The 19,177-nt window shown below is 29.4% G+C and overlaps 1 protein-coding gene across 2 annotated transcripts in view; it reads left to right on the top strand.

Moving 5' to 3' along the window:
- LOC142329160 (uncharacterized) overlaps window positions 1-19,177 on the top strand; it is a 90,126-nt gene that overhangs the window by 30,325 nt on the left and 40,624 nt on the right. Inside the window, exons 3-5 of one of the 2 annotated variants that reach the window (XM_075373513.1) lie at window positions 242-394; window positions 1,734-1,871; window positions 4,462-4,590. In XM_075373513.1, the coding sequence (XP_075229628.1) occupies window positions 242-394; window positions 1,734-1,871; window positions 4,462-4,590 (420 nt within the window). Of the gene's footprint in view, window positions 1-241; window positions 395-1,733; window positions 1,872-4,461; window positions 4,943-19,177 lie in introns of those variants that run through there. The other variant, XM_075373512.1, reaches the window with a different exon arrangement.

The following is a 19,177-nucleotide window of genomic DNA, read 5'->3' as shown; positions in this document are numbered from 1 at the left end:
TGGCCTCACAGATAGATTTAAGGTGAGCTGCACGTGGTAATCATTATGTTAATATTATTTCGCTGTTCTTATTCTTTTCATTAAGAACACTTGCATCAATATCAAACATAACTTCATTTAAGCCACCATAAAACAAGAACAGTCATTCAGTAATTACAAGAGATGTGTTTATAACAGTATTTATAAATTTATATTTTTATTATGGATATATATTTTTTTTTTTGTTTTCTTTTTTTTACAGATAATGACTGCACCTGCAAATAATACTTTTATTAATGGAGCTCTGCCTCTTAATAAAGATATTAAATTAGAGACTGAACAAGAAAATGTACCAGAAATGACCTGCTTTTTTTTACCACCCCACGTGACTGAAACTGATAAATCATCTGAGCATGTAAGCTTTTTTTTTTATGTTTGGCCATCTGAGGACTATGAAGCAATATTTTGCATTAATTTCTCATTCTTTGTGTTTTTTTTGGTTTTTTGTTTATCCTTCTGTTTGAAATCTTTAACATTTTTCTATAATGTACTATATCGCCTTCACATATTTTCATTTCATTTGAAACCACTGAAATCTATTGTTGATTTCCATTCTTTTTGCTGTAAATGTGGTAGAAGATCGGTTTTGTGAGGGTTAAAAATGATTTTGCTCATCTTTTTCAGGTGGATATTGGCATTTTCTTGGTTTCATTGTATTCGTAATTTCCATTTATATTCTTGTATTCTTATTGGTCATAGGACTTTTCTCAAGTTTTTACCTTCTTTTATTCTGCTGGACTAAGTTGTCTGTTTTTAAACTGATTATGCATCTGATGTAAACAGGTGCATCTCTACTTTTTACTACTTGATTATTTTAGTATCTGATTTAGGCATCTTCTGAAATATTCTTTTTGTTGAAGATATCTTTTGTTAGTTGATAGGCTTATTTTAATATTCTCATTCGTGCTTGATTGGCTTTTTTATCTAAACCATTAATTTGGGTTATTTCTCCCATATATTTAAATTTGTTGAATTTTTTGATATTCCCATATTTTGTTATTTTGCAACTTTAGGGAATCTTGGATGGTTATGAATTCTGTCTTTTTGGTAAATGTTTTTAGCCATAGTCTGCGATTAATTAGATTCTAATTTGAAGTCCTTTTGAAAGGATTTTGTATGTCATAGGTAAGAGGTTAATCCTTTTGTAGTTATTTACTTCTGTATCATTTTCATATTTGTGTAGTGGATATATTAATGGAATTTTTTTGAGTTTTCCATATCTCTTTCTTAAGTTTTTTCTTTGCTGTTTGCATGATTCTTTTGTAATTCTGCTGCAATCAAGCCATCACCCGTTACCTTGTTTATTTTCTTGATGAGTTTGTCTATTTTTATTTCCTTATGTGTTTTTGATTTGTCAGTTCATATTGCTGAATTTTGGAATTGAAATCTTACCTTAGGTTCCTTGTAGTTTAATAGTTTTTCAAAGTACTTGCTAGAATTTTGTTGCTGTCTTAAGCATTTTTAACATTTAAATTTGGATGTTAATATTTAACAAAAGAAAGGTTTTTGTGATTTTCTCATGTAAAACCTTGCACATTAAAGTCGTCTAATAATAATAATAATATAACAGTCGCTGATCTGTTAATGTGTGTTGTAAGTCAATTAGAGTTGCAATTTATTTTTATTTTATAAATTATACAAATAATCATAAACATATTTAATTTGTAGCATTCATATTTTGTTTTGTATTACAGGATTTAGTACAACTGAAAGAGGAACCGCTAGATGTTATTAATGGTGATATTGAAAAAGATCCTTTAGCAATTGAAGAGACCAACTTGGTTAAATTAGAAAATTTTAAAGTTGAAAATGAAAGTGTCACCTTAAAAAAGGTAAAAACTAATTCAGTTTTTAAAAGAATAGTATAATATTGTGAATAAACTTACTTCTCAGATGGCTCAGCAGCACAATATAAAAATCGTAAAAATTTTGTGAATTTAATGTATGATGAGGATGACTTTGTTCCAGGGGCAGAATGGTATTCGTTTGCCACATCACATTAAAAAGTGCATTTGTTGGTTTTGGTGATAGTCTTAAAAGAAAAGATTAACATCAAAAGCAAGTTTACAACGCCCATAGCAAGATCAAGTAACAACAGTCACTCAGCTTTATTATTAGGCTTGGTCAAATATTAAAAATATGAATTTCATATTTGTTTCAAATGAAAAGTATTTAGCAAAACGATGGCAATCTAAGGTACTCAGAAGTTGCGTGCTTTTTTACCAGTCAGGAAAGGATATTTTAAAACAAAAATTATTTCCAGAAATGAAGAATATGAACAACTTAAAGTTTTGCACGAAAGAGAAGTTGGTTTTCCTCAAATTTATGATATAAAAGGTTTTGTCTTGTGCATTATAATGGTGCTTTGTGGTTAGTTTGTGTATTATCTAGAAAAGAATCAACAGAAGAAGCGGAAGTAAGTTTTCCTCACTTTCAAGGTCCATCTCCTTTTTATGTTTTTCCAGCACACAATGATATTCTAATATTACCTCGACAGGAAATACTAACAGAAGTTAATCCGTAAACTGTTTCTGGACATAGATACACATTATCTGAAAAGGAAATTACTTGGGCAAATGAAAAACTTCATTTGGTATTTCAAATAACCAAATAAACACTTTTAAAATTTAACTCGATACTAGAATGTTCTTGGTATAATTTTTAAGTAGCAATAATTAAAAGCCAATGAAAATATCAGATTACATTTATTAAATCATTATAAAAAATTTAATTATTTAGAAGCATTACTTTGAAAAATTAATTAGTACGTTACCATTCTCTCTTTTTCTGATTAGGTTCTGGAATCGCTACAAGATATTTCTTCAGAGGATGATATATATGAATATAAATGGAGTTTAGTCTTGTACAGTCTCAGGTCGACCATTCCTGAGATAGGCAGTTAATTGTAACCCAATACCAATATCCTTAATCTAGTAAAATTCAAATCTGTATAAAAGTACATATCTGTACTGCCTTTACTAGAATTTGAACCTTAGAACTTTCTTTTAAACAGATTTGAATACTAGATCATTAATAACCGTTTTCCTTTTGCAGTTGAGTTTCAAATATAACCAGACATCTTAGGAATGGTTGACCTGAGATTGTACATGACTAAATTTCATTTACGTTCATACATATAATCCTCTGAAGTAATATGTTACATTCCAAAGACTAATTAGAAAAAGACAGTACATTAGCGTTATTCAATACATAAGTGCTGTTGATTTATTTTATGAAACTATTGTTAAAATTAATATAAACTAAATATTATTTATTTAAAATAACTGCTACTGGAGTGAAACTGTTAATTTAAGAATTTATAAAACTTTAATTTGAAATTCTTATTGATTTGCCTTACTTTCTGTATACTGTGTAAGATTTTAAGATTGTCAAAATGTACAAATCACGAATGCCGTAACTGTAATTATTTAAAGATCTGCTTTATTATATTTTAACTATTAGTCATACAGATATTATTCATATTATTGTATCTCTTCTATTAGAAGAGATAAGTCTTGAGAATTATATTTTATACATAATTATGTTTTATACTTGTGTTTTTATGATCACTTAAAAATGTTTGAGATTTATTGTTTTACATATAATTATTAACTTAATTTCACTTAAAATCAAAATGATTTTCAACATCATTTTGACTTAATTAACATTTATTGCAGTCTTCTTATAAAACTAATTACTAATTTTTAAAAAAGTAAATTTTGCTAAAACATTGACACATTTTGTTTTTTATCTCCTGATCCCAAAGCAGTCCTCGTTTCAAATCTTTTCAACTGCTTCATAGTATAATGCCAAATAGCATATATATATATTAACAAATAAAGGCTGGTTTTTCTGTTATTCAAGGTCAAACGTGGTGACACTTAAATCATAATTTATGAAAATATAGTTTTGTATATCATACGAAAGAGCATCAAATAAGTTATAAAATGAGAACAAGTTTATCATTCTACCTTAGTAAATAGCAAACTTATGTTGTTGAACTAACACTACTACCATGAGTCAAAATTTGCCATTTTCCGGCAAATATGAAGAACTGTAAAAACGAAACAGTTATGAGAGATCTGAAATTCAGTATTTTCTCATAACTCTATCAACAGTTAATTCATACAAAGTTTTATGAAAAAAAAAGTTGCTCAAGTTGTGTGCCTTGTTGATTTAACATGGAATGATGTGTGTGGTAACTGTGGTAAATATATTAGGAGACGTTTTACAAGTATTTTACTGGTTTTCCCACAGAAAACCTTGCACATTACACTCGCCTAATAATAATGTAACTGTGACTGCATCGTTAATGTGTATGGTGAGTGAATTAGAGATACATTTTTTTTTATTTTATAAATTATATAAATAATCATAAACATATTTACTTTATAGCATTCATAATTTTGTTTTTTATTACAGGAAGTAGATTTAGAACAACTGAAAGAGCAATCGCTAGATGTTATTAATGGTGATCTTGAAAAAGATCCTTTAGCAATTGAAGACACAAACGTGGTTAAATTACAAAATTTAAAAGTTGAAAATGAAAAAGTAAGTGTATTAGATTTTGTATTCAATGCTACACCAATTACCCAGATGGACCTTTGCAAGGCCAAAGCTGGATAATTGGAAAGGGTAATTTAAAAAACGGCTATTATATATACTGTACATATCATTCTAATATTTAATTGGTAACACCCTATGGAAATAATATATAGAAAAAAAAAATGTATTTCAGTACTATTAAAATAAAATTTTGAATATATGCACATTGTAAGAAAAAAACCAGTAATGCGGTACAAAAAATGCAATGTGTAGAAATTTGTTTTTGTAATTAGTGTAACAAAGGCCTAAATATGTATTATTAGTATTGTATTATATGTATAATACAAGCTTATTCTGTGTGGTATCTCCAGTGGTGAACTTATTTATGTTTTGGCTTCTTGGATGCTATTTGCCAGGAGGACTAGATCGTCAGTAAAGCCTAGGCAGTTTAGTTTTATGTTTTCTTTTGTCTTGGTATTTATTTCATACCACTCCTTATTGCGAATTCCAAGGCGCAATTGAACAGTGGGGTAGTCCATCTTCCTGTATCAGCCTTGTGCATATCATGAATGGTTCTGAAAGTTCTCTAAATTGTACTTTAGATGTTATGTTTGTTATTGTTGATTTTATACGTATTATTTTTGCTAAACGAATTACAAAGATTCAGTTAAAAATTCCAGTAAAATAAAGATTGATAAAAAAAGTCCTTTTGAAGAAAATATGTATTTGAATAAGTCTTTACATTTTTCAAATAATGTATTAATTTTTTTTAATTACATAGTCTGAATTTAAGCAGTGTAGTTAGTTGGACATCTGGAAAATTGGTGTTCCACGTGTTAACTTTTCATTATGTAAATTTTGGATACATACAGTATCTCAACTTGTTTGTGAGTGTGTGTATATATTTTTTTTCACCCACCAAGCTGATTTAATAGTTAAGTCGTTGGAAATCAATGTTTAACAATTGAAAATTGTTTAAAACAATTTTCTTCTTTTTTGGCCTATTTTTTCTTTTAATTCTTGGATTATTCATTCAATCTTGTGTTATGCCTTTTTCTAACTGAATTGTGTATGCTGCTCTTAGCTGGGATTCTATTAGTCAGAAATTTTTTAGCGAATATTTAATGTGTTCCTGGAAAGGATTTAAGAACAGTGATTAGCTTCCAAAATAGTAACCCATTCCTTGAGCTATTAAGGCATCAGAAAAGCACAACTTAAGGAACAAAACTTATTGCAGTGAACCATGAATAGTTTACAACTGACAGCAGTAGATTAGAGTAGTAACATTCACAACCAATAATGATGTTAATAGAAGTATTAAAGGTAATGTTCAAATAACTGCAATTCCAAGCTCTCTCAGTTCAGTTTTATGTTTCTCACCCTATATGTGTAAATATACATATTAGCGCTTTTGCAGTATGCACTTCATCAGACGTATTAAATACATTGATGAAAATGTGTGTACCACAGAAGTGCTAATTTGTAAGAATTAAAAAAATATCATGCAGTCTGAGGTGTTTTTATTTTAATTATTATAAATTTATTATCATTGTATTATTTATATCTTATAAGATATTATATTAATTATATATTATATTAATTTTAATATATAATTATATATTATAAATAATATTTTCTTTGTTTTGTTATATATATATACACACACACACACACACACTTCATAATCTACAGGATGTCCAGACTAAAAGTATCCAAAAGTACATGTTAATAACTTTCTTCTTTTTTTTTTACTAAACTTAGCAACTCGTCATGTTCTAATGTAGGTTAGTCAACTTCAGTGTATGCACTTTTTTTAGCTGGTCAGATGCCTAGACAATAATCTTAACTCTTGCTAGGTGTTTGGGAGCATCTGCGGCATTATTAGACCAAACACCTTTAAAATTTTTTGTGTTAAATCATTAAAATCTCAATATTTTCTTTGGTATAATTTATAATAAAACCCCAAGCAAAAACATCCAGAGAAGTGATATCTGAGAGATGTAGGTGGCCAAGCGGTAACTGCTTGGCCACCTACATCTTTCTATTTTAAGATACTTTAAGTTATAAGGAAAAATTTAACCATAACAGATTTTTAATGAGAGTACTAAAAGTTATTTCTAAAGAATCTTGAAACAAATTTTGCTTAAGCACATAACATAATTAGGGAAAAAATTAATTATTACATATTTCATACGGTATCATTAATGGTTTTCATAAATAATCAATGAAAATGATAGCTAAATTTAGTGCATCCTAACCTTAACCCACCGGGTTGGTCTAGTGGTGAACGCGTCTTCCCAAATCAGCTGATTTGGAAGCCAAGAGTTCCAGCGTTCAAGTCCTAGTAAAGCCAGCTTTTTTTTACACGGATTTGAATACTAGATCGTGGATACCAGTGTTCTTTGGTGGTTGGGTTTCAATTAACCACACATCTCAGGAATGGTCGAACTGAGAATGTACAAGACTATATTTCATTTACACTCATACATATCATCCTCATTCATCCTCTAAAGTATTATCTAAACAGTAGTTACCGGAGGCTAAACAGGAAAAAGAAAGAAAGTGGCCATGCAGTTGGACTTCCTCGTCTGATCGAATATCTGGAGAAGTGTTTTCCAGGAACATGCTAACGTCTTCATAAAAGTGCAATGGAGCACCATTTTGTTGAAAACTTATCCTCCAGGAATGTGAGGAACAGCAAATTTTGAAACATGTTGACATATGTGTGCCCTGTCACAGTTCTATAACATCATTTTTTCCCGTCATAGCCGACACTTACTTTCAGTATGTTCCTTTCATTCTTGATTACTGTATGGAGTTTTCGGTACAAGAAATTTGACATTGTCTTTAATTATACCAAATGTATGAAAAGTATCCTCATCACTAAATAAAATATTATTAAGATTGTTTTCAATGTGGTGATTATCTCTGCAGCAAACTGATATAATTGGCGGCAATCATTTGGTTTAATGTGAAGAAGCAGCTGTAATGTATTCTTGCAAATGGAGCGCTTATGACCGATGTCGTGAACAGTTGAAAAAGGAGGAATCTTCAGTCCATAACTAGATCGCGTAATAGACTTATCTGCGAGTGAATGTATCGCTTACTCTATGCACAGTCTCTTAACTAACTGAAACCTTCTGATGATTTCCAGTTTGTGAAACCCATCTTCTAGTCTCCAATTTGTATCCTTGGAATACAATAGATTTGGATGTAGGAGAATTGACTTTCAGTTCAGTTCATACAAGCCGTTGAACATACATAACTGATTGAAAGCAAAGCATAAACTGAACATTTTTTGTGGGGGGGTCTGCATCTTGATGGACTACAAATGTCTTCAATTCGGTTTGTCTGGACATGTATATTCTATTGACTCTGAGAGTATACTGAACAAATCTTTGAGAGATATTCTGTCGTTTGAGCCTACATTTAAGAGATAACAGTGACTGTTTTCTTGTAGGCCATTAGTTTTGGAGAGAGTTTTTTAGATTTTTTATGCTCGTGAACGAAGCTACGTTTTATTACTCATGCTTGTTAGTTCTAATTTGCATGTTAATAAGTATTTTGAGTATTATTAAGGTATTAATCTGAAACTGATAGTCAAACTTTAACCCTAATATAGAATCGTTAATTAAAATTAAATGTAAAAAAATCCTATTTAGAGAATAAAAACTAGAATTCAGATTTTTATAGGAAGAAAAAATGAAGAGGTTAATGAATCAGTTTTTCTCCAAGGGAAGTAATTTTGTTTTAATTGTTTTAAAACAAATTTTAACTTTTCCCTTTTATAAAACAATGCAAAATTTATTTTTATTTGTGATTATAGGCTCAGGTTATGTCATTTGAACACTTGTCCAAAATTCTACTTACCATTTGATCTCGATGTATTTAATAAATACTATATGTTAATTAATTCTTAACATTATATCTTATAATTATAGTAGATCATTCTTTCCATTATTAAATTATAACTAACTCAGCGGTGGGAGGGAGGCTTGGGTTAGATAATATCCAACCACAACTCCTTACAGTATGATTGATGATTCCACAACAATGTGCAGAATAACATCCTGGAAATTGAAGATTATAAAGTAAAGTAAAATGTTAATGGCCAAATGATGAAGAGCTTGACAAACCACACAGTCAAACTCCTGGCCAGCATAGTTGTAAAGTCCAAATATTCACCATGTTTTTTGTTTTTTTTTATGTTTTTTATGTAATATTCTTTTAAACAATTGATTGTTAAACTTTTTCACCCACCACCCACATTGAGAATCAAAACGTTTCTAGCCTAAAACTTACCATCTGTTAAAAATAATAATTGCAGTTCTCTTAAAAACAGCAACTGCAATTGTTTTAAAACGTGGCATATCCTATTTCTGAGTTGAATGTTACACTCTAAATGAGAGCAATTAGAATGCATATTTAATTGTATAGTTATATAACTATATATATATATATATATATATATATATATATATATATATATATATATATATATATATATAAATTAGAATGAATGTAGATATATATATATATATATATATATCTACATTCATTCTAATTTTTTCAGGAGAGCAGAAAAACCTTTGAAATTGAATTAACAGAATGTAATATAACAGTTATATCATAAATTTAATCTAAGATTTCTAATTACCTGTATTTAAGATAAATTCTTTTTTTCATCTATTACTTGCTTAGAAGATTTCTTACAATTCAAAAAACATGTAGGTTATGTCAAACAATGGTGATCAGCTACATAGGGCCTTTTGAACTTGGATGTTTTAGTTATAGTTGAAAAATATGCTTTGAAAAACATCTGTCTGCCTAGAAACTTAATTTTGCCTGCTCTTTTCTTGAACTGAAACCTAATACAAGTGTTCATAATATTATTAGGTTTATATTATAAAATGTTTTTCTGAATTATTGAAATTACTAGGAAACAAAATAATTGTAGAGATAGAATGTAAAGACGTTACTTACAACAAAACACTTTCATTTTTTTAGATAACAGTACAAAAATACATTATAAGAGATATTTAATTGGTTAATTACCATTAGGTTTACAAACTAAAAATAAAGTAATGAATAACTATTGCTTCATTAGTACACTGAAAATATAAAAACATTCTTAAAAATTAAAGACAAAAAAAAATATAGTAACATTACAAGAGATATTTAATTAGTTTCTTATCCTACTGACTTGTATAACTAATCAGACTTTTATAAACAAAAAATTAAACTTTGTATTGAATTATTATAATAAGGTTTGCTAACTAAAAATAAAACTAATGAATAACTGTTGCTTCATTAGTATATTGTGAAAATATAAAAACGCTCTTAAAAGTTTAAAGTAACAGTTCTATACATTATAGTTTTACATAAATGTACAGTATAATATTATTTTATTAAAAATATTAATTTGTTGACACCTGTCTTTAAATTTTTTTAAAATTTCTTTTTACCTTAACATGTTCTATTGCGCTCCTCTTTTTCTGCATAACTGAATGGAAGACCATCATAGAAGGGCCAAAAATCTTTATCTATAACTTCTTTAAGCTCCTGGAGATTTTGATTTTTTTTGTGTCACTTATTGGGACTTGCCTCTTTTTTTTATAATCTCTCTTTTGCTTCTTTTCTGTTATTTTATCAGTCTGTCCATCTAATTCATCAATTGATTCTCCATTCTCACTTATCTTATTGAGTTGTCCTGATCTGGAAACCCATCTTTTAAATGTATCCTCTCGAAGATCAAGTGTCTAAAAAAAAAATTCTACATACCCTTATCTTCTCTCGAGCATCATTTTCCAGTAGGTTGTCATGTCCCTCGAATTTCACGTTTTTGAGATGTGTGGAGCTTCTTCTTTTAATAATGGGCCTTGAATTAACTAAAGTTGTCACAAATGTTTGTTTTTCTTCCCATGAGGTAGGACTATGCCAAAAATGATTAAATATTTTCTGTTGCTTGGTATCAGATATCGTAGTGCACAAAAAAGTTTGATTCGTTATTTTCGAAGGTTTGGGTAATAAGACACGGTTACATCTACCTTTTAGGGATCTAGCTTCCTTTACAAGTGTTCCTACAACCTGTCTTCCAACTCTTTTATCTCCTAAATACTGTTTTCCTGAAGCTCTATGTTTTTTGTTTTTTTAAATTTATGTTTCATGTTTTTTATCTCGACAATACTTAATTTTATGGCTTTCTAACCTTATTTACTTCCTCACAAGAGGTGTTAGTCGCAGTAGGAATATTTGACCCAACTTCCTCATTAATAACAGTCAATTCAATACTAGGTCTTTCAGAACTTACCTCAGAGTCAATCATTGATGAAATAGCTCTTGAATTATTGTTTGGTGTGTTATTTGAGACAACTATATCAATAAACTCTAGCTGGTCTTGTGAATATTCATTATTAGAATCTAAAAATATATAGACAGCAGTGTTACCTGAAATCGGTATCAACGAATTACAAAAAAGGATTCTATCTTCATTGGCCTCATCAAAAGAAGATACATTTTGTTGAACTAATTCGATACTGGCATTTGCACCTACCGCTGCTTTCAATATACCTTCAACTGATCTGGGGTACCTGAAAGAAAAAATCATAAAAGCTAATAATATGGTAGTGAACAAATATTTATGAATGTTGGAATTTTATTTTATTGACAGAGCTACCAGATATTATTTAACCGATTTATATTACTTACTTTATAGCATAGGATCGTGATGATCCTATGCTACAATCCTAGACCGAATGCCTTGCGTGATGCAAGGCATTCAGCATGTTAGATGTGCAAAGTGCACATCTAAAAAAAAGTAATGCACATCTAAAGTAAGAAATTATCCTTGGATTTCCTCCATAGTTTTGGAATAGTGTATTTAATAGCACAGTTGTTAAAGAGTTTAAGGACCCAGCTCTTGGTTATGTCTCCGAAGTGTTTTATTTGCTCTCTACAAATATAATCCTCTCCTGCAGCCTTCCCAATCTTCAATCCACTCACACATTTCTCCAGTTCTTGCATTCTGAAAGGAGTGTTGAACATGCTACTAGTTGTTGGTATTATGGTACTCTTTTGCCGCTTAAAATTTGCATGTTGGTTCTTCCCATTCAGAAGAAGTTGATGTGCTATTTGGTTGGAGGTTATCTGGCTAGATGGAGTTAAAACTTTCCTATCCCCATTGAGCTTCTTTATCAAGTTCCAAGCCACTTTACTACTATGTGTCATATCCATCCTTTCCAGGGTCTCTATCCACCTTCTTTGTCTCTCTTTACCCATCGACTGGATCAGGGTTTCTCCACATGCGATTGTTTCCTCGCTGAAAGGGTCCTGGTCAAAAAGCTGCTTGTATCTGGTCAGTACATGCTGGCTGTCCTTTGATAAACCAGGTATGTAGTTCTTTCTACATCCTCTTGGAATATGCTTACGGGAAATTTCCCTTACGATGTTAACAAAGGTTTCATAATTTTGAGGTGTCGGGTCAAGATCAGTAACAGCTATATCCAATTTAGAGGAAAATTGCTCCCAGTCTGCTTTTTTAAAGTTAAATCTCCTTTTGAATGGAATTTCAGTAGTTTTAATGGCTGAGTAGATGCTTATTCCAACAGGCCTGTGCTGCGATCTCGGGATATGGTCATATACCTCCTTGGCACAACTTCCCCCAACACATGCGCTAGCAAAACACAGATCAGGGTTATACCTTCTTCGCCATATTTTACTATAAAAAGAATTTGAGAGTTTCGGATCATGGACCAGACTCAGCTGATTCTCCTCTGCCCACTCCTCAACTAATTCTCCGTTCCGGTCTGTTTGCGTATATCCCCATGATAAACTATGGCTGTTAGAATCCCCTAATATCAGCCGAATTCTTTGTGAAAAAAAATTCTTAGGTGGGAGGAAACTGAAAGGCTTTCCTGGTGGCTTGTAAACGGATGTTACAGTGCAGTTTGTTAGTTCAATTGTGAGTATTTCAATATAGTTATCGTTGGTAAAAGAGGTTGACTTTAGAGTCAAGTCTTCTCTGGTAAAAATAGCACTGCCGTACTTCGAATTTGGCACTTCAACTGCCAGTGTCATTCCATGGATTTGTGGTCTATTTCTCGTCAGGTCCTTGTGCGTTTCTTGTACGCACAATATGTCACAATAAGTATTTTTACATAGAAGAGCAAGAAGCTCTTCCTTGTCTTTTGTAATTCCCTCAATATTAACTGAGATGGTCATCAAAAATGGCACTGAAAAGCTCCTTTTTATTGGACTGGGTTGCATTGTCTCTATGCTCGGTGGTGAAAGGATCCGCCATCAAGAGTTAACACTTGTCGTTGCCCAGGGTACGCCCTATTGCTATTTTTTTGCGTGTATAATTGCAATATACGTGGAGGCTCCTTTCAGGTACCCCATGTTAATGGTAATAGAGTTGTTACTTTTTTCTGGTTTGGTTATACTTGAAACAAATGTGGTTAAAATTACTTGTAGGAAAAAAGCATTCTGGTAGAAAACATTTCTATGAACTAAATACATTAATAGGAAAATAAAGGTTGTAAACGCTTTTTTTGTATTTTGTAAATTTGTATGATTATATACTACGCAATTTTGTTTTACCAATTTGTGTTTGATTCACCCACACATTTCTAATTGTGGCAATGTTTTGACATATGATAAATTATTGGTCAGTGATAATTTTTTTCTTATTTTGAAGTATATGCCACCAGTTAGGTGAAGCTGTAGAGCATACAAATTTGTTTCTTGGAATATTCATTTGTGCACTACACAAATATGTACAGTATAAAAGTTGGTTAATTGGTTGTTATATACTATCATTTTGTGTAATTTTTACCACCATATTTCACAGGCTAAAAAACCTTTGAATGATTTTTAATGGTCAAACATAAACATTCACAGATAATAACTTCATGTTATTGTTAATCTTTGTATTATTTTGATTGACATAATTTATATTAATTAACTAAAAAGAGCACTACGTGAGTTTTAATCTAGTGTAGCTTGTAAAGGTATTTCTTCATATTTTTCCTTATTTTGGGAAGTCTTGGATTTTATTGTTATTAGAAATGAATTTTACCCATCACTCCAAATGGAATTTACAGTTTTCTTGTTTAAATATAATAAAGGATTACATGAATCGTAGATTTATATTTTTAAGATATTGTGTCCTGATGTGGAATACTGACAAAACTTTCAAAGCACAAATTTTGCCCATGTTATTTGGTTTTAACAAACTAAATGCATATTTTTATAAATATCTTAGAGGTCCTTGTTTGTCATGAAACTAGTTTATTTGTGTGAAATCAAAGTACATCGGATGAAATATATGAATATATATTTTTTATATGTATTTAATTCACATTTCCACAAGTATTAGCAATGAGGGTTTTTGTAGCTGGATACTCCTCTTCTTATATATGACAATATGCTACAGCATTTCAGTAGTAGTGATATAATAACAGTTGTTACATACTGCTGCTCACCATTCATGCTGGATAAATAGGTTTTATAATGCCAGAATAGATTACTTAATGGTGAATATAAAAAATGAGGTATGTCAGTGTAAATATGTTTCTCATAGAATATATATGTAGTCTTCTTGTGATTAAAATTTTTGTATTAATGTAAAACCTCTTTATTTTGAATTTATTTAATCGCGCTTAAATATCAAAATCAGATAAATTCATATGTTTCAATTAAGATTTTTTAAGTGTTTTGTATTCTATTATTTAATATTAATTTTTTGAAGTTAAGTATAATATTTTGTGTACTTTGTAGAGTGACTACTATTTTCACACTTATTCTTTATGAAATCATTTTTATTATATTACTTTTTTATCATTTTTAAACATTTTAATACAGTTTTTAGTAGCGGCCATAAGTCGAACGACTACTCTCCATAATTAAACAGTGCCTGTGATATTTAACTTATATGATCGAGGGGAACCATTAATTGCTTAAAATTTTTTTAATATAGTTTTCAGTTTGGACACTTTATTCATTAAAATATAGCTGGTCACACTGGGCACAAAAGTGTCAACCCTCACGCATGAAAAGTTGAAGCACAGATCATTTCCGCCGCTGTGACACACTTAATATACGATAATATTTCAAGGATATATACATACTGCTTATGGTTAGAGAGTCAGATAAGTAGTATGAGCATAATTTGGAAAATGCATAGTAATTTCAAAAGTGTAAATTAAATTTTCTAATTTGTTTCTATTCGTTATAAAAAAATGTATCGGTATTTAAAACAAGAGCCTCTAAAATAATGAATAAATAAAATTGACACTGGTAATAGAATCCTGCACTTGATTATAAAAGTGCATCTGGTAAAGTGTTGAAGAGTAAAATTCAAAAATCATGTTAAAAAGATGAAATCAAGATAAAAAGTATTACAGTTTTGGAATAAGAGTAAAACTAGATAGTATAACTATGTCTTCAATTTAGACAAGTTTATTTATTTCATTGTTTTGTACTACGTTATATATAATTTTTAATTTTTCTCCTTTTTTAAATTTAATACTTTTTATGTAAGTGTGTATTCAATGTATGGACTTATATTATTTATATTCATTTGTATTACTTTTTTCTTTTCTTTATTAATTACAGAATTGCAGTATTCTTATTATTATTACTGTTCATTTTTATTTATTATATAAATTTATTTGCTTTTAATAAAAACGTTTTCATAAAATATATATGAACTGCATGATGAGAAGTGATAATTTTTTTTTTTTTAAAAAAGCATGTAAATGACTTTCTTCCTTCAGAAGAAAGGTAATGACATTTATTTTACAAGCCAGCTCTTGTAATAAACAGATTGAGGATCTTATTTATAAAACTGAATGTTTTGCGTTTCTCTTCTGTGAAGAAAACAGTCAAATCTATTTATTCAATTTTTCTGATATACCCAATTTCAGATGCTTGTTATTCTTTAACATGACCTCCTAATTTAACAGAAAATCATTTAACATTTTTTATTCAGCTCCTCCATCAGGCATTATTATTAATGGGTTTTTGAAGTAGTTAATAAAGACGTAGTATAAATAAAGAAGTAGTTAATAAAGTTATGTAGCCGTATAAACTAATTGATCGGTGTTCATTTTATTCGTTGTTATTGGTATATTTAGTGTTTCTGTAAATTTCCTTCTGTTCAAGTGTGTTTTGGTATGTACAAAATTTAAGGATGTTAAATCCTTTTAACATCTTTATTTGTGTCAAATCTTTGTAAGGTGATTTAGAATAGTTGGATGTGCTGTCATTGAATTAGCTTTTAGTCTGCCTGATCTGATATATCCTGTAGTAAGTGAAGTTAGATTTGTTTACTCGTGGTTAGTATTAGTGTTGTATCTTTTTTTATGTAGTTTTGAAACTATTGTATTAACCATCTTTCCTGAAAACGCTTGCAATTTTATGTGATTTTTTGTTGATGTTATGTATTTTATGTCACTAGATATGTTTTTGATTATGTATCGTGCTTAAAATTTTATCGCATAGAATTCTTCATAACATATTAATAAAAAACATACCCACAATTAATTTTATTGGTTTTAATACTTTTTTTACTTAAGTGTTATGAATCATATTTTATGTTATGTTTGGAATTTTATTTTCTATTAAAACTTATTTAACATTTAAATAAATGTAACATATCTGTTACATAATAGATGTTATCAATCTAAAAAAATGTAAAATATATACAAGATCATGCTTGATTGTGTTTAGAGTAACAGTAACCTTGATCTATTTTAAACCTGTCTAAATAGTGATAAGAATAATTTTCAGTATTACTGGTTTTGAATAAAATGATTGTGTTATTTATGTCAAAACTTTGATTACTTCATGATACAAATGTTAGTTCCGCTTTTAATCTTATAAATTTTCCACCGCTGAATAGAGGCAATGTTTATGTAGTAATGTGTTTCATAAAAAAAGGTAGGCTATATTACTTGTTATTTTACTTCTTTGGTCTCCATCTCATAATAGCCATGATGCATGTAAAAACTTCTGAGGTAAAATAACCACTAATCAAAATTATTTTCTCACAGGATAATGATGTTTATCTTATTCAAGTTAGCCCCTTGTATTAAACAGAGTGGAGGTTTCCATTTGTGGAGCTGATTGTCTTGCACTTCATTTTGTACTATTAAATATTCTATCTGGTGAAGAAAGCAGTCAAAAATCCATTTATTCTTCAATTTTTCTGGTATTCTTTGAGCAATAGCTATGCCATTTTTTAAAATATTTTTATCACATATCTGGTCATATATATGTCAGTAATAGTCAGAGAACATAATTTAAAAAACTTAGTTGTATTTTATTTTATATCTATAATTTAATTCACCCGAAAATCATTTCATATGACCCTACAAAAAATGTTACTATCTGGGTAGGTCCATTTAAATTGAGACACATCTATATCTCAATAACACTACACATTTTAGGAAAAAAATGTTTCCTATTAAAGTGTTTCCATTTCAAGGGGGAAATACGTTTACAACCTATGTTGTCCTTGATAAGGTCAAATAAAGGGCATTTCAAGGTCAACTTAACTTTTTTAAATAGGAACCTATATTTTTTATTGCGGATAGAATTCTCTGCAAAAAAAGAATTAAAATTTCATTTCAGACTTTTTTTCTAGAATCTATACCTTTATAGTAATTCATCTTCAAATATACTGTAGATGTATAAATTGGTGTGTTTAGTTTCATTAGGTCTGGCCCAGCTGACGAGTTACATCCAATTAATATTAAAAGATTAACATAAATAAAATCCATTTACAATTTAATGAATTTTTTTAATCAAATAGTACATACCGGTATGGTACATAGCCTATATGTATTGCATACTGGTCAATTAAGGTAGACTCTTTGAAAATATTTGGTTTAATGAATTACTGATACTTTAAAGTTTTTTTATGCTCTTTATTTAAAATGATTACAAAAACTTACTCTATGTAAATTACAACAACAAATGTCCTTCTACTTCTACGCATTTTTTGATACGTTTTAAGAATGACCTATGAACATTTAATAGATTTTCTCTCTTGATATCTCTACAGATGTTTGTTATACGCTCTCGTGTTTTCGAGGTTAGTTGGTACTTCTAGGTAAACCTTTTCTTTAAGGTAACCCCCAAAAAAAGTCTATTCACCAGTACAATATTCCATTGTACCAAGTACAATGGAATGTATTTGTTTGCCTATGTAAATTATCTTATAACCTTTCTGAAAATGGATTCTTTTTTAAAAATACTCGATTAGTGATTTTAAAGTTCAGAGAACAGAAATTTAATCAATCATACAGTCAATTCAAAATCATTATACCATTGACGAACATTGCTACCAGTTGAAGGGTCCCGACTAAAATTTCTGTGGAATGGACTTCGAAGTGCATTCTGTAACTTATTTAAAATAACTACAGTGCATTCTGTAGTTATTTTAAATAATTTACAAGTGGTGCTATCAAGCGGAGAGATAGTGAATCAATTTATGGCCATGCGCGTAACTAAAAACTTCCCTTTTCTCTGTTTTATTCTAGCCTTAAATCAAACCCACCAGCTTGGTATAGTGGTGAATGCGTTTTCTCACAACAATTGATTTGGAAGTCGAGAGTTCCAGCGTACAAGTCCTATTAAAATCAGTTATTTTTACACGGATTTGAGTACTAGATCGTGGATACCGATGTTCTTTGGTGGTTGGGTTTCAATTAACTACACATCTCAGGAGTGGTCGAACTGAGACTGTACAAGACTACAATTCATTTACACTCATATATATCATCCTCTGAAGTATTATCTGAAAGGTAATTATCGGAGGCTCAGGAAAAAGAAAACCTTAAATCAACATTTTACATTTCATCCAAGATGTATTATAAGCTAATTGTGTTTATACACGACTAGCTGAATAAGTCTTAGTTTTCTTGCTCGACTAATAATTCTCTCATGAATGTTTCTGGGCCACTCTTCTGACAGTTATTATGCAAATTTATTTTGATTGATTGTATAATATTATTTTGGGTTAAATTATCTGAGAATGAATGGAAAAAAGAAAAAAAAATTTATAACATTTATTAATTCAGTAATGGGACATCTAGTATACAACATTTTAGACAAAATACTTTCTGTTAAATGTAATTTTATAATGATCAAAAAATTATTTATTAACAAGAATGACAAATGTAATAAAAATATTGGTGAACTCTCATGCAAGTGCAACAAATAAAATACCACTCTCTCAACTGTAGAATTGTGTTAGTTGAAAAATTATTATGTACATATTATAATGTACTGTTTTATAAGTCAGTTGATAGTACAAAGAAAAATTAAGGTATTCCCAATTTTTGTTTTATGAAATAGAATTATAATAATTATATTTAATTTTTTCTTGCGTTTTTCTTGTGTAAACAAGCAATCACAGATTCTATTAAGAAACCAATGTAAGTTCATTCATAAATTTTTTTATGCAGTATATTTTTTAGATGCAATATAAGTTAGGAAGTTATGTTGAAAAATGAAACTTTATTACAGATTTGGAGATCTAAAATTACTGAGTAGTTACTTTTATTATCAAATTTACCACCCTAGTTCA

This window comes from Lycorma delicatula, chromosome 8 (assembly GCF_047948215.1).
Source record: "Lycorma delicatula isolate Av1 chromosome 8, ASM4794821v1, whole genome shotgun sequence".
Taxonomy (NCBI): domain Eukaryota; kingdom Metazoa; phylum Arthropoda; class Insecta; order Hemiptera; family Fulgoridae; genus Lycorma; species Lycorma delicatula.
The sequence above is the reverse complement of the archived record's forward strand: the minus strand, read 5'-3'. Positions and strand labels throughout refer to the sequence as shown.